At 33.5% G+C, this 15,904-nt stretch overlaps 3 protein-coding genes across 4 annotated transcripts; 1 reads left to right on the forward strand and 2 right to left on the reverse strand.

The window, feature by feature from the left end:
• Positions 1 to 1,179: 1,179 nt before the first annotated feature.
• Positions 1,180 to 4,232, reverse strand: LOC137816466 (protein OSB1, mitochondrial-like). Of its 2 annotated transcripts, none has more exons than XM_068619606.1 (4): positions 3,793 to 4,232; positions 3,535 to 3,673; positions 2,501 to 2,576; positions 1,180 to 1,973 (listed from the first exon to the last, which is right to left on the reverse strand). In XM_068619606.1, the coding sequence occupies exons 1-4, from the start codon at positions 4,104 to 4,106 to the stop codon at positions 1,705 to 1,707; spliced, it is 798 nt and encodes a 265-aa protein (XP_068475707.1). In that variant the 5' UTR covers positions 4,107 to 4,232; the 3' UTR covers positions 1,180 to 1,704. The 2 variants fall into 2 exon arrangements, with proteins under 2 accessions (XP_068475707.1, XP_068475706.1); XM_068619605.1 differs by having other exon boundaries at positions 3,523 to 3,673; positions 3,793 to 4,231.
• Positions 4,233 to 7,043: 2,811 nt separating this feature from the next.
• LOC137816467 (mitogen-activated protein kinase kinase kinase 5-like) lies at positions 7,044 to 12,559 on the forward strand. The gene is made up of 12 exons (XM_068619607.1): positions 7,044 to 7,806; positions 8,650 to 8,768; positions 8,852 to 9,386; positions 9,494 to 9,581; positions 10,251 to 10,313; positions 10,410 to 10,573; positions 10,679 to 10,754; positions 10,939 to 10,998; positions 11,078 to 11,203; positions 11,380 to 11,595; positions 11,867 to 11,967; positions 12,063 to 12,559. The coding sequence occupies exons 1-12, from the start codon at positions 7,481 to 7,483 to the stop codon at positions 12,238 to 12,240; spliced, it is 2,052 nt and encodes a 683-aa protein (XP_068475708.1). The 5' UTR covers positions 7,044 to 7,480; the 3' UTR covers positions 12,241 to 12,559.
• A 788-nt stretch (positions 12,560 to 13,347) lies between these two features.
• On the reverse strand, positions 13,348 to 13,896 carry LOC137815339 (transcription factor MYB73-like). Its single transcript, XM_068618484.1, has one exon. The coding sequence runs from the start codon at positions 13,894 to 13,896 to the stop codon at positions 13,348 to 13,350; it is 549 nt and encodes a 182-aa protein (XP_068474585.1).
• Positions 13,897 to 15,904: the final 2,008 nt, after the last annotated feature.

A 15,904-nucleotide genomic window follows, 5' to 3' on the forward strand; every position in this document is an offset into this window, starting at 1 on the left:
AAGAAGACGTCTCTCTTGGTGGTGGTTTGGTGATTTGTCTTGACGGTTCTCTATTAGGAGAAGAAGGTAAGTAAATTTTTGTTAGTTTTCAAATCTATAGTTTTGATTTTATTGCGAATTTTCGTTTTTGCAGTACATATGTTGTGATTCCAGACAGTTTCGTTTGTTAGGTTTATGGAACAGAGAATCCACACTTTGTGTTTTGTCTTCAAAATATTGAATTCACAAAACTCCCAGATTGATGTATCCGTAAATCTTCCAGATTAGTGAGTTCGGTAATCTTCTAGATTTGCGGATCCATAGTATGTTTCTGGATTTCAGAATCCATAATACAAAAAATTACATTTCGGATTCACAAATCCGTAATTTAAAAAAAATGCAGGTGCCTTTTTCAAATAAAAGATCAAGGCTAATTTTGAAATTTTAAAAATTGCGGGGTGCAGGAAGAAACTCCCGTAACAGATAGATGTTATTCTGTGTCGTGTGAAAACCGTGTCAGGTGAGTGTGGTTCTAAGAAAATAATGTTATAGATGATTGGTGAATATCGTGTAACAGTACAAACGAATAACTAAATTTTGAAAATAAGTTATGAATCTCTCTAGAATATGTTTTTTCCTTTTAACGACTTTGTCTTCGGGGGGAGGTAGGTTTGCATTTGGTTCCCAGTTGAAGCAACACCATCCACTATAATGGTAAAGTCAATTGAAAAGGATTGAACACGACCACGTCCAAGAGTTCATAATGTGATAACTTTAAGGTTACATTTGCACTAACGTTCAGGAAACTTAAAAAAAAAAAGCACTTCATAACAAGCAACTAGGACAGAAAGTAGAACCACCTCCAAAGAAAACTATGTTGACTATATGTGATCATGATATTGAATTTCCAAGTGATGACCATCCACCAAGACACATTTCCACCCCTAAGTCTTCAATTGAGAAATCAAAGAAAAACAGTATGTGAAGCTTCCACCATTTGAGGATTGACAAACATCATCTTAAGTTCTCAACCTATTTAACAAGGAGTTTGCAGGATTTGAAACCTCTTATCACTGATGCAAGTTTATAGACAAATGTGGTATATTACGGGTTTACCTTACCATACCTGACAATAAATTATCATGATTTATTTTTTATAGAAATAATGTGCAACAGGTATATTGAAAGAATGAACACAAATTTAACAAGAAAACAATTCACAGCATCAAAATTGGTACAAGAGAGATGAAAAAACAATTGTTATAGCAGTGTTACATTAGTGTTTATAAAATCCTAACCCAAAACATAAAGGTCCAAATCACAGGGATGGAGCATCGCACCCCCGCACAGGATCAGTGGCGGGCTCTTGTTTCGGGCCTATGAGCCCGATACAGCAACTAAAACAAAACACTACAAAAATATTTTTGAATATTTCTTCACCAAATTGGTCACATCACAAGCTTTTCATGTTAGACCAAGAATTCGAGTCATCAACTTTACCTCTTTCATTCTTTCTGGCTTCTGAGTAATTATCAACTGGGCCAAGCTTTCTTATAGCTGAGCCCATTGAATATGGTCATCATCATTATCAGCGATTTCCCTTCTCTTACATAAATGGTGCCACCATCACTCTGTTGTACATTTCGTTCCAAATGGTGAGAGTAAGTACAAAGCTATCATGTATAAGTTCCATTACCCACATGCAACGTCTTTTATCGATATCGACTAATCATCATAAACCCAGTTGGTGACACGAGAATGATGATGACCTACTGATCCTCCTGCCATTTTTGAGTCTAGCAATTGGAGTTGTCTTCTAACCCATGGAGGATCATATGTACTTAGCCACAGAACTTCGCCAGTATACTTGTTCTTAAAATCAGGCTGTTTTGGATTTAACTTGCGCTTTCTTTGATCCCACCACTCATTTGGATTGGCAAAAAACACTTGCCAAAGGTGTAGCCGATTTTGATTATTTTGCGTGCCAACATTGGCTATATTTTGTTTATGATAAGGAGAATAGAAACAAAGAAAATGCATTAAAAATTGGAAATAAATCAGTTTAAGATGAATGAAGCAACCACAAAAATTGTACAACCAACTCAATCAAGAACAACAAGAGAAGCCTGTGTGCAAGCAAAAATTTAAAAATAGTTTATCCCAAAATATAGCCCACCAGACTTCTCTGTCTAGAAGTGCACAACAACGCCTCGTCTAGTAATATTACTTCCCAAAAAAAGTGATTACTTAATATGCATAAAAATGCATAAGATATTCTGCAGATTCTTTTTCCTCTGCACTCACTAGATTTACAAAACTAATCAAATTTGTTCTACCAATGGAAAACAAATATTGCCAGTGCTAGAAACTTTGTAAATAAGAATTTGTCTTAATTCTTTGACATCACTAATTACTGACCTAGTTGGGAAATATGTTTTGGCACTTCCAAACAAGATGAAAAATCAAAGAAAAACAACAGTTCTTGGAATTTGTGTGAACTTAAGCAACCAACAAAACATACCTTCAGCAGATTCTAACTTCTTGTGGCCTTGACGACCACACCTTTGAGTAACAAATTTGAACTCCTTCACATCTAGCTGTAGGGAAGTAAATGCAAAATTTACACACAAAAGAGGGAAAAATATCACAGGATGCAGGTTAAAAGAAGTGTGATAATAAGTGAGGAATTTGAGCACACGAACACCATTAATACATTTTCAAGGATAGGAATTTCAAAACATGAACATAAAAACTTAATTAAGAGGCAATTCTCAAGACGTTGAAACAACAGGAAAAGGAGGAGTGCTTTGGTATGGAATATCCATTTAACAATATGATATTGAGAGGGGATAGAAAATCTATTGAGCGAGAGGATATTAGCCATCTAATAGCATCTTTGGGTTTGCTTAAATTACAAGAGAGGATTGCTTTCTTTTTTTCGTTTCTTGTTTCTTTTCAAAATGTCTCTTCAAAAGATATTGAGTACAACCTATTTTGAACATAAAATAAACTAATCCAACCACACACTAAATGAGATATTTATCACAAAAGACTTATTATTTAAAGGATAGAGCCACACAAAGAGAACTTCGTACTGTAAAGTTCAAACCCGATTCATGAGAATATGTAGTAATGCTTTAAACTGAGTAAATCTATGATGAAATAGTCCCCCAAACAGAAAATCCAGGGATAAAATTGCACCGATGGACTACTATTGGTTACAAACAGAAAATGACCAAGTAACAACATTTCAAAATTTCAAAATTTCAATTGTCACTCGTGTATATTGTTTCCTATGGTATTTCGTAAAGATTTTTACTCTATGTATCCAATTAAAAATCATTCCTAGATGCAAATTTCATCAAATTGCCACCTAAACTAACCCCTCTATTTGATTTAAATACATTACACTGATCAGCATCCAAGAAACACATTGACTACTACAATCGTTAAAAGACAATATCACATCGGGTATAAATGTAGTTTGCTCTAATATCTAAAGTAATTATCCCATAAGTTATCAGGCAACTATGAATACATAACTGTGTAAATAACCTTGTAATTCAACCCAGGGATTCCATCTGCACCAGGTTTAGTGTAAGACCCCAAAGAACCTGAAGCATAAATAAAATCATTTGGTTTCAAGTGTTCCAAAGCAAGTTCTGCTACACTGTTCCACATCATCAGAAGCACACTGGTAAACAAAACGCACAGCACAATGTAGTTTCGGTCACAATCTCCCAACCAAATTAATAAAACTGAAAATTTCATCGAATTGAAAATCATGATAATTTCAGGAGAAAAAAAACGCACCGGAAAAAGGAGCTATTTGGTTGGTTGGATCTTCGAACCCTGAGCACAGTATGAGCTCCTAAGTTACCGGTTTTTGAGTTAACACGCGCCGGCTCGCGCGTGACATAGCCGATAAAGCTAGCCGTGTTCTCCAGGCGCGGGGTCCACCGAATAGTGGCAGGACGCTGGAATTTGAACGCGTGGCTATAAACGGCGCTGCATCTCGTAACGGAGTCGTCGAAGGAATGGCGATTGTGTGTGGAGAAGGGAAAATATCGAGAAAATATCGATGGAATTGGATATCGTTTCGAGAAGATGAACGGTTCTGGTTTCATAGGCTCCGACGAAGCACGACGATTCCGGCGATCAGCTTTTCCGGCGTGTCATAAATTTCGCCGGCGAATTAAGGGTAGTTGCTCTTGAAAGTTACACCGTGTTTACACATTTTCCTTTCTCTTTTGGGTTTTTTCGGCTGGGTGGCTGAACTTGTTGGGAGGCTTTTACCTTTTGCACCTCTCAAGATGTCTCCATGCACCTTCATAATTGTTTAAATCCCAGCTCTGCCCCTGTTAATTTTAATTTGAAAAGCCTGCGTATTATTTTTGAAGCTGGTTAGTATGTTTCAATATTTGAAAATGGTAGAAAACTTGGGGGTATTTCTTTCTGCACCCCTACATTTTTTCCCACACCGTACTTTTTCTGAAATACCAGAATTATTCTTGATAATTTTGGGTGATTAGGGAATAGAATTTTTGTAAACAATTTTTTTTTCCAAAATAGGGTTCTATAAGCAAATTATATTTCTAAATTAGGAAATTCAGAAGACAAAAAACTATTCCAGAATATCCTTTTTAAAACACATTTTTTTAATTCTTGGAATGTTAAATTCAGAATTCAAAAATTTGTTCTAGAAAGTATGTTATGAAAATATTTCGAAAAGAGTATTATTGAAGTATTCTTAAAAGGGATAAAATGATGGGGTGCAGGAAGTCATTTGCTGGGGTGCAGGGAGAAACACCCAAAAGTTAGTTAAGTATGTTTCAAAAGCCTACATGCTTGAAATAAAGATAAAGAGTGTGTATGTCAAAATGGGTAACTTAACTTTAATATTTGAGCTCGATTTTAACTCAACAAATAAATTAATTTAATCTCCTCATAAGTTTTTAAAATATTGGTTATTCCGAGTTATCATGAGTTAATAGGTTAGATAAGTTAATTAATTTAATTTAAAATAAATAAATATTTTTTAAATGAAATTAAAAAAAAAATCTCAAATAAAATATAGTTTTAAGTCCTTTATTAACAACATACTAAAAAATATCAGAAAAACAATTTCCTCATGTTAGAGTTCTTTGTGCATCAATATTAAACAACATTGGAATCTTGAAATCCTGGTCATATAAATTTATAACAATTTGTCATTTTTAATATCTATTTTATCTCAATTTATAATAAAAAATAAAAATAGTGTTTGGTAGAAAAGCAACACAAAATTATTAAATGATAAAAAAATAATAACAAAGTAGTGGTGATAAGTTAAAAAAAAATAGTTGGCTCCTCAAAATCGTGTAACAAATTTTAGATTAAATTAAGTAATTCAACATTCTCATGAAGAATGGAGAAACTCCTTCATTAACCTGACACGAAAAACATAAAAGGGAAAGTTTAATTGTATTTTAACTAAATTTAAAATAATTGAGCAAATATCTTCTAGTGAGAAATATGCAAATGATAGTTTTGTTCATCAAATGTTAAAACTGTAGCTCTTCCGTCGTGATAAATTACAACGCAATTTTGAAAACTAGACTAAATTACTTAAAAAATATGTTTTTATATATATTTTTACAATAATTCTCATTTGTAAGTTAGTACACAAACTAATATCATTATAACATAAGATCATGAGGAACTAATATATAAATTATAAGTGTATTAACCATGAATAACTATAAAATCATGACTTAATTTTTTTTTATGTATTTCAAAAATAACTTGTACTGACCAGTTCTCGGATATCGATCTCAGGGGTCGACATCGGACTTCGCTAATAAAGGGAGAGATCGGACGTCGGTGGTTTGAACAACTATAATGAGTCACGTAAGGTGGGCTCCAGAATTACACTAGTTACCGTTATAACATCAGATATGAGAGGAAGTTCTAAGACATGAGAGATCCATGCAGGTGGTGTGCATAACACATTCTGGCGCAGCACGAGTAAATAGTTCTTGGAGGCGCTAAGGCTCGTTAGGGTTAGGGTTTCCAAGGGAAGCTACATGCATGACACATGAACACTTAGGGCACCCAAAGAACAGATGACCCCAAAGATCTGGTACACAAGTTGGTACCCAGGCGGCCACTATGTTAGTCGTTGCACTCCAGTTAAGGGAAGTCCTATGTGCCAGATTATGCTAAGATTGTGTAATAGCGGCGCATGGACATTCTCCAAGGAACCCTATACATGGGTAATAGAACAAAGGTAAACCCTAGTTTCAACCTATATAAAGGAGCCTAAGAACCCTAACAAGGTACACCGTTTCTAAGACTGAAACTACTTTATACACTTATTGTTTCTTTGCCCTAATACTTGAGCGTCAGAGTGCAAAAGACCGTCAAGACGCTCTCTTTGTCTTTGCAGGTGAGACATTATTCCACCTTGAAAGTGATTCTCAGTTGAAAATAAACATACCAGTAACTACTATTCGAGACAACCGACAAGCGAGTCAACCAACGACAACATAACTCTTTCTCTTTCGTTGTAACTAGTAATAATATACTATAAAAATGTAGAATTGACTTAGTGAAAAAAATACATATATTTTTAACTGACAAGAGAAGATAAAAGATAACTTTACAAAAGAGAACCTAATATAATCTAATATAACTTTAGATTAAACCAATATAAAACAAAGTATCTGTTTGGTTGGAACACGTAGATTTATTTAGTTGAAACTATCAAACCTGACTTGTACTTCCTTATGACAGCCATTTTCCACGAATCCGTGTCAAGCTGTCGGTGGTCTTTCCATACGCTCATCATGTCCCTTCAAAAACTTCATTCTTATCACCTTTTTTCTTTCTTATTTTATTCATAATTAAAATTTTTGAAAAAAAAAAAATAAAATATATTATATAGTTATGAATTATATAAATTGATAATAAATATATTTTTTTATGTTTGTTTAAAAAGATTTATTTTTTACTTTTATAATCGTAATAAATTTTTTACAAGTATTTTTTTTTAAAAAATAAATCAATAATTTTTTTATGAATTTGGGCAATGTATTTCATACCAACATAGATACACAAAGGATTGTTCGAAGTTGAATTAAACACTTAAGTGATACGTGTGATGGGAGACATAGTATATTATCCCAAAGTAACTATGTGTGAATCTTTTCCTGAGTTAGACATATCCCAAAGTTATGTGTGAATCTTTTGGTGAGTTAGAGATAGTAGAAGGTAGTTAGTGTTAGAGTTAGTGTAAGAAAACACGACTTCAACAGAAAGTCAAGCAGTGGAGTATGCATTATTCAGACAGAAGAAAATCCTGGTTGGAACATGGAAATTATTAGCAATCAAAGTCCACACAAAACACCTTATACGTTCTTTCCATGGTTTTGCTTCGTAATCTTCTGCTGCATTTCCAACCAAACGTTAAATACCCTTCTGCGTGAAACGCACCTCTTTCTCCAACAACCACTACTCTCCAATGACTCTTTCTCCGAACTCGCTTTCCGCCGGACCCCATCAACATGCTCCGCCGCGCCGCTTGACCCGCCAGAGGAAGCTCCACCACCTCACCGACCATGACATTGGTTTCTTCTCCTTCCACTCCGCCAACTCTTCTTCGTCTTTTTCTCTCTCGCCGGAGCCCCGCTCCCACGCCGCTTCCGACCACCGCTCCTTCTCTTCCCTGCCGCAACCCCTGCCTCTTCCCGTAGCGCCGTCCACCCGTCGGGCCTGGTCTGTCGGCCCCGGTTCCTCACATCCTCCCCTCTCTCCTCCCTTAGAACATCGTAGTTTTTCTTCTTCCGGGTAAACATTGCTTCATCGTTCAAACCGCTTGAAACTCTAATTCAACGTCGAAAATTGAAAACAAGCATGCAAGTGAAATAACGTCTTTGAATGAAATTCAGAAGATGTTCTTAAAATATAATATGGTTGAAAAGAAGTGCATGTTAGAAAAAAAAATATAAAGAAATCAAATTAGTTTATGTCTTTTAGGCTAGAAAATGATTCTGCAGAGCTCGTGGAGCTAAAAGGATAAGATACATTAACTAGTGACACAGTTGGTAGGTATTTCACTTTAATAACCTATGCATACCTAATTAAACCAGTATACTTTTTGTTGGTTAGAAAAATGATTCTTGCGTAGCTTGTGCCAATCTATGCCTAGAGATAAAGAGAGAGAGAAAAATTGTAAATGTTATGGGTAATTTTATGTGATGAAGAAAAAGAAGTAGCAGCTAAGAAGGTGTATTGTGTGAACTTTCATATACTGTTATCATAAGCAAAAGGAAAAGAATGTTCTTTATACATTTTACTTTTCTTTTTGTTTCTCACTTTTCCTACCCTAATGGATCCCTCAACCGGCTAGAGTTTGTCATTACTGATGGAAAACTGTTTCCTTTTTAGTGCCATGGTACAATCTGTACACCCATTTTTTTGCTTATATAATAATCAATCTGTAGAATAATTGAGTCTTTGATAAGCAATAAAATTGGTGTGAAAATGGGTGTGGAGTGATTAATCAATGAAAAGTTATTGTGAAATAATGTTCTAAGGCAGTCTAAAATTGTGTATGCTGTCAAATTACATGAATATTTTCTGAGGATTTGGTGGCTCTTTACATGTTGATTCATTGCAATGATTTATCAGGAAGGCATTGCCTCATGATGTAGTGACACGTACAAAACCTACACTCCATTTGGATTCTACTCTTGCAAATTCAAAATGCAATCTGAGAGAGCATATTCCTGCAGCAAATTTCGTGACAGGTATTTTTTTTTTCTCTGTTGTTGTTCTATGCCTCAAGAATTGGATATTTAACATGCTATACCTTCTTATGTTGTAAATACAGATCATAGTTCATTGATAAACCGAAGAGCAGTGTCTCATGGTTATGACTCGGAAGGTAATCCCCACTTGCATTTGGGTGTTTGTGCCAAGCCCAAGAGTGCTCCAACAAGTGTGGTCACTAGTCCTGATACTAGTCCATATAGATCAAATAATAGAGATTTCTTTGATCCTACCTTCACCTTCTCTTTGGAAGTTAATGACAAATTGAGAATGTTATCAGCTAAAAGTGTACACAGTCTAGACCATTCCCCTATTCAGTGCCCACTAAGCCTCACTCGTCACTTCAATCCTAAAATTGAGGAGGGATCTCAGAGCAATAAATTCTTGTCCAAGGTGAGTCCTGAAAATAACCATGTTGATGCACATCCCTTGCCTCTTCCTCCTAGAGCTTCACCGCCTGCACAATTATCTGTGCTGCATCAATCAAGTACCATCTATCACGCTACTGAAAGTATACCTTCAGTCAAAGGTCAATGGCAGAAAGGAAAACTTATTGGACGAGGAACCTTTGGAAGTGTTTTTCATGCAACCAACCTGTAACTATTTAATTCTTATTGTTTTTCCAATACTTACTAGTCTACATCTGCTATAAAGTATACCTTTTTGTATAGTTACTCATGTGCATTACTATTTTATCTAACAGAGAAACTGGAGCCTCTTGTGCAATGAAGGAGGTCAGTTTAATTCCTGATGATCCTAAATCTGCTGAGTGCATGAAACAACTTGACCAGGTTCTTCCCTTAGTTATATATATGTATAATAATCTTATTGAAAAATATGGGTACGAGAAATTAGTATTTAGCTTGTGGTAAGAATTTACCCAAGTCAACCATTGACCCTAACTATTGGTCTACAGTTTTTATTGAAGTTAAACACCAACAACTGCAAGTTAACTTCTAATGTAAATGGTACACAAGAAAAATTCATATATGTTATGGAAAAGTTGGAATATATGGAACATAGAAAGAATATTATTTTCATCCTTAATCCTATGTAATATTGGCAACGACTCTGACTTGTTATTAAGAGAGGTGGACTTTAAACCTAACTCGACCTTATAAAATCGGTTAGGTTTGCACCACTTATAAAATGTCTCTTTAGTCGATGTGAAATTTTCAACACTTGTTTACATCTTTCCCTCGTGTCTACTTGTCTCGGTTTCTTCTTTTACTACATGATGTTTTCCAATTCATTGTTCTGTAAACTAGTATAAATAATCCAAAAAATGATTCCTGTAGAGAAAAGTAAATAGAAGCCTAGAGTTCGAGACCAGGATGATAATTTAGTTTCAGCTCTATAGATCTTAATATTTCCTTTTCCATTGTGATTATATTATACTTTTGCACATTCGTCAAATGCATGGTACATAGACTGCAATCATTAAAAGTTTCTTGTTACAGGAAATCAAAATTCTTCACCAACTAAACCACCCCAACATTGTGCAGTATTATGGAAGTGAAATAGTGAGTTAATTGTTGGTTTTTTAACCTCTTGTTTCAAGTATAATGTATGCTACGTAAAATATAAGATTTTAACTTTTGAGGCATTTGTACTTTCAGGTCGGCAATCATTTGTACATATATATGGAGTATGTCCATCCAGGATCAATCAGTAAATTTATGCGTGAGCATTGTGGAGCTATGACAGAATCTGTGGTTCGCAATTTTACAAGGCATATTCTCTCTGGATTAGCGTATTTACACAGTAACAAAACCATCCACAGGTAACAAGGATTGTTTAATGAATAAAAACCACTCTGTTGTGCTAATTAAACCTGATAGGCGTTGCAAATTGAAGTTTTTTTAAAATGATTGCTATGGTTCTTTAGAGATATCAAAGGTGCAAACTTGTTGGTCAATGAATCAGGCATTGTGAAACTTGCAGATTTTGGGCTGGCAAAAATTGTGAGTTATTAAATTGTATACTTTTAATTAGAAGTACATATACTTTTAGTTGGGCATAGCTGTTCTACTGATCTGGTTATAATCACTTCATTCATGTTTTTTATGGTTTGCATTATTATTGAAGCTTGTTTCTTTCACTTTTGTTTCTGGTGGTTTGCAATCTGACCAATCTGCTTTTTTCCAGCTGATGGGGAATTCATATGATCTTTCTTTGAAGGGTAGTCCTTATTGGATGGCTCCAGAGGTATTCTATCCTCAAATCATCTATGGTGTTTTAGATGAGTAATGAAATGCCCCTTTTGACTCTAATTTGTGCATTGAAGGTCGTGAAAGGTGCCATAAAGAACGAATCTAATCCTGATATTGTCATGGGAATTGACATATGGAGCTTAGGGTGCACCATTATAGAGATGTTAACAGGAAGACCTCCTTGGAGCGAAGTTGAAGGGGTGAGTACCTTCTTATTCTTGTTGACTCGTTTTAATCAAGCCTTATGCATGTTAACTATTGGTTCTCCTTATGTATCAGTTCTCCTTTTCACTTCTTTTGGCATGACTTCATGTTATAATTCTACTCAAAAGAAGAATGAGAAAAACTCTACACTTTATTGTGTTTCATTTGTTAGCCTTCAGCCATGTTCAAGGTACTGCAAGAGTCCCCGCCCATACCTGAAACTTTATCATCAGTGGGAAAGGATTTCCTCCAAAAATGCTTCCGAAGGGACCCTGCATATCGACCATCTTCATCAACGCTTCTTAAGCATGCCTTTGTGCAGAATCTGCATGATCAAGATGTTTTAGTCCATCCACAATCCTATCCTAGAGGAGACCTTGGACCAGGAGTAAGTGCTAATTGTGCTTCATTAATTCTTTCATCTGAATCATTGACAATGTCCAAGGTTATCACCATGAAGAAGGGTCTGATACATTCCCTCATGATGGTTGAAATCTGTGTAGGTCTAACTAGTTTGTGCATGAGAAATTTTATCTAATTGTATTTATCATGCATGATAATGCACAAACCGACACATGCTTGGTGCTAATGCAAAGAGAAAGAAGAAAATGCTACAATAATTAGTCCTTCTTACGTTGTTCAAATTGTTTGTTCTGTAGGGTAATTCAGCTGGTCCTAGAGACACTACCACCAATAGAAGTTGCATAAAACAAGCCTCCATTAGCTCACGGTGTTTCAACAAAATTCAGAAACTAGCGGGGTATTAGTTTTGTGAATAAAAAATGTAAATTTCATAGATTTCAGAAACTGGTGTCTGATTGAGCTTCATTCTCTTTGATGTTTTGCATTTTACAGCGATACTTCCGAACAAAGCAATGCCAAGAACTCTAATCATATTATACCTTGTAGTCACTCTCATGCACCAGAAGTGAGCATTCTTCAATCTTCATTGAAACCTGGTACCCTCAATTACATGTCTGCTGAAAATTCCAGAAACATTTCCACCATGATGAGAACGATCACAAACTTCTGAAGCATGTCATCATAAAAGTTGGAGGAATATTTGCAGCTTAAATGTGTGTTCGTGCTGCTGGGAATGGAGCAGGTGAATGAATCTTGCATAAATTCAACTGCTGAATAAGTACTGCAGGGATTTAAAAGATGGTGATTCATGATTTTTTATGTTTATTAAATGTACTCTCAAAGATTAAGAGGCAAAAGAAATCATAAAATTCATATTGGTTTGTCTTGAGTAATGTTTTTGCTGTACATGAAGAAAGTGAGGCTCTGTTAGAAATTCACGTGTAAATATACATTGAATTATTCGGTAAAACATTCTTTTATACCTTTGACTTTTTGAGTTCTTCCAATACTGTCTTTCGCTTGTTTCAATAGTAATTTATAATTAGGTAAAAAAGATAGAGCATGCTTCGAATTTTGTTTCTTGAATAAAAAAATAAATGTACATGCCACTATAGGTTAGTGTTATTTTTCAATTGATGTTAGATAGAAGTTTTATTTTATAATATTATGGTTTTTTTTACTGATGTTAAACACTACTTTTTTTTTATTAAGGGTTTGCTTTATCAACAATAATGAAATAATATTACGGTCAATGTAAGTAAAAGTTTTTTAAGTCAATGTGATGGATGTTATTTTTTAGTTGAAATTATTAAGATTATTTTTCTTCGATGTAGGTCAAATTTATTTATAGTTATTTTTCTTAAACAACATTAATTGAAATGTTGGTTAAAAAACTAATAATATAAAAAATAACCTCATTTAGTGTTAATTACTATAAACAAAATCATTTAAAAGTAATATTCACCAATATCAATAAAAATGATCTTATTAACATTTGAATAAATCTTGCTCATTTAGTCGAAGAATAACCTCAATTAATATTGACCATAAAACACATCAATATATATTATTGAATTATTATATATTGCTTAATTTTGAAATAAATATTTATTATGTTTCAATAAATTAATATTGACCACAACTTCAATTTGTTTATGTGAATTTCAACTTAATTTTTTTATCAACTTCAAATTCACAATCTTATAAAAAATAACATTTAATATTATAATGCACAAAAACTTATTTCTTAATACATAATTAAAATGGTAATTCCTTGTTAGAGCCAAAGTTGTCGGAAAACGAGTAAGAAACACATTCCCTCACTTCCCGAAACCCCGCCGTCGAACCGCCGCAGCCACTTCCCGGCGGCGCCAGAGTCAACAGTCAACGGTTCATCTCCAAAACGACATCGTTGGGAGGGCACGCGCTTGAGCGTGGCGTTCCAGTGATTCTTAACGGCGTTATCGGTCCGGCCCGGAAGCATTCTCGCAATGGTGGCCCACTTGTTCCCTAACCGATCGTGCGCGTGCAAGATAACCGCGTTCTCGCGCGTGGTGAAGGGTCGGTGCTCCACAGCGGGACTGAGCTGGTTGCACCACCGAAGCCTGCACGACTTCCCAGACCGGCCCTTTACGTGTCGGCTTATCAAGGCCCAGTTTCTCGGCCCATGGGCCTCCACAAGCCCAGTGAGAACCCTATCTTCTTCCACACCCCATGCCCCCTTTTTTCTAACACAAGTATTGTTATTATGATCATTATTACTAGGATTGAACTCGGAAGTAGAAGAATGAGAAGATGAAGAAGAGCATTGTTTGGTTCCTCTCATTTTCATAATCTGGATTTGGTTTATGAGTGACACTGATTGTGGTTATATATGAGAATAATAGTGTGAGGTTCATGCACGAGTGGAATTAAAGGGACCTTCTAGGAAGGTGGGGGTGGGATTATGAAATTTAGGGTTTGAAATATGTGTCTTGCATAGTCTCTTCAATTATTGGAAACTTTAAGTAAGGATATTTAACTCGCTTTATTATTAAAATTAGTATTTTTATTTAATTATATAAATATGTAAGTCTTGTTAATGTAACACGATTTTTTCATACGAGATTGAAATAATTTTATTAAAATAAAAATGAATTCGCATTATAATGTATAATATAATCACTACAAGAAAATTATTAAATAGAAATTAATTATAGAGAAAAAAAATTAACAGCTATAGTGACTAAATTAGATATCATTTTAGAGACTAAAAATTTATTGGTTTCTAAATTAATTTTTATTATTGATAAATAATTTTTAAATTAATGTCTAATTAACTACCAAGATTTTTATGAAGATAACTTTAATTAATGCAACATATTGTTAGTATTAAGTTATGACGATTTTCATTTGCTAAAATTTAATATTGAAGTTGTGGTACTATTAGAAATTTTGTGTAGCACAACCATTATTTTCAAAAGTTATTAATAAATTTATTTTTTAAAAATATTTTACTGCTTAAATTTTTATAATATATAATATAATATTTTTTTAAAAATGAGATAATTTAGGAAAATTAAGTGAGTACTATTCTTTCATGGTCTCCTCTTTAATTAGGAGACTGTTTCAAACACAATTACCTTAAGATAAAGGAAAAGCACTATTCTTATTTCTCCTCCAATTTATTACGCAGAAAAATTTAAATACACTTACGTAAGGTTAGAATAACAATAAACACGTTTTTTTTTCATATAATTGTAATTTCATGACCATATAAAAAGGAAAAAAAAACATTTCATTATAATCTTACAAACAACTGTAGCATAAACCTTAACTTATTACACATTGTTTAATATGTTTTTTAGCACAAATTTTATTGTTAACTTAATAATTTAAACTTTGAAATTAAGTGAGAGATCTATCCAACAAGGAGTAAAATTGATTAAAATATTTGTTCTCGTGTATGAAATTATAAACTAATAGTTAGACTCAATTTTTTTATCCAAAATCACTTAATAACACTTTTTTCATAGAAAAAAATCATATAAAAGATTATAACATCATATTTAACTAAAAAACTTAAAATAATGAGTTTATCAAGTTTTTTTCTTTTATGTTGTTCAACTTCCCAATTTTTAAACAATGTACAATTAAACTCACGTTTAAATTTATTATATTCATATGATAATCATTAATATTAAATTATCTCGCATAGTCATAAGTAGGATTTAAGTATCCGTAGAAAACATTTTTTTTATTCTTTTTGACGGAAAGCAACTTTTATCTTTTTTAGAATTGAAATTGAATCTATTATATAGGTTAAAAGTGAGTGAGATCTTAGTAAGTTAGTGTTAGAAATAGAATCACAAAACTATTTTGCTTTCTTAATTATCTTCCTTTTGGGACAGTCAATTAATACTTATTTATTCAAATTAACAACTCTATGAATCTAGTTTGTTTTTTTTTTTCCTGCTTTAGGTTTAAACTGTTTTTTATTTATTTATTTCTACATCTAGTTTCTCACATAACTGCAATAAAATATTGTTTTTTTTTGTTAATTAGGTTACAAAATAGTCATAATTGTTTAAGATGTAAAAGATTTAAGTTTTTGGTTGAACTTGATTATCCAATGACTAAATTGATTTTGATATTTGTTCTTGTTTGCAAGTTCTTAATAGATTTTTACATGGTCTTATACATATTATTCAACCAAAAGTTAAACACTCCATGCTAATTACGTAACTCAAAATTGATTTTGATTCTAACTCCTCCTTGCCGTAACATATAATCAAACATTAGACTCTCATTAATACCTCAAATTTTAATAGTAATATATATATATATATATATAT

The sequence above is a fragment of the Phaseolus vulgaris genome, chromosome 1 (genome assembly GCF_000499845.2).
Source record: "Phaseolus vulgaris cultivar G19833 chromosome 1, P. vulgaris v2.0, whole genome shotgun sequence".
Classification (NCBI taxonomy): domain Eukaryota; kingdom Viridiplantae; phylum Streptophyta; class Magnoliopsida; order Fabales; family Fabaceae; genus Phaseolus; species Phaseolus vulgaris.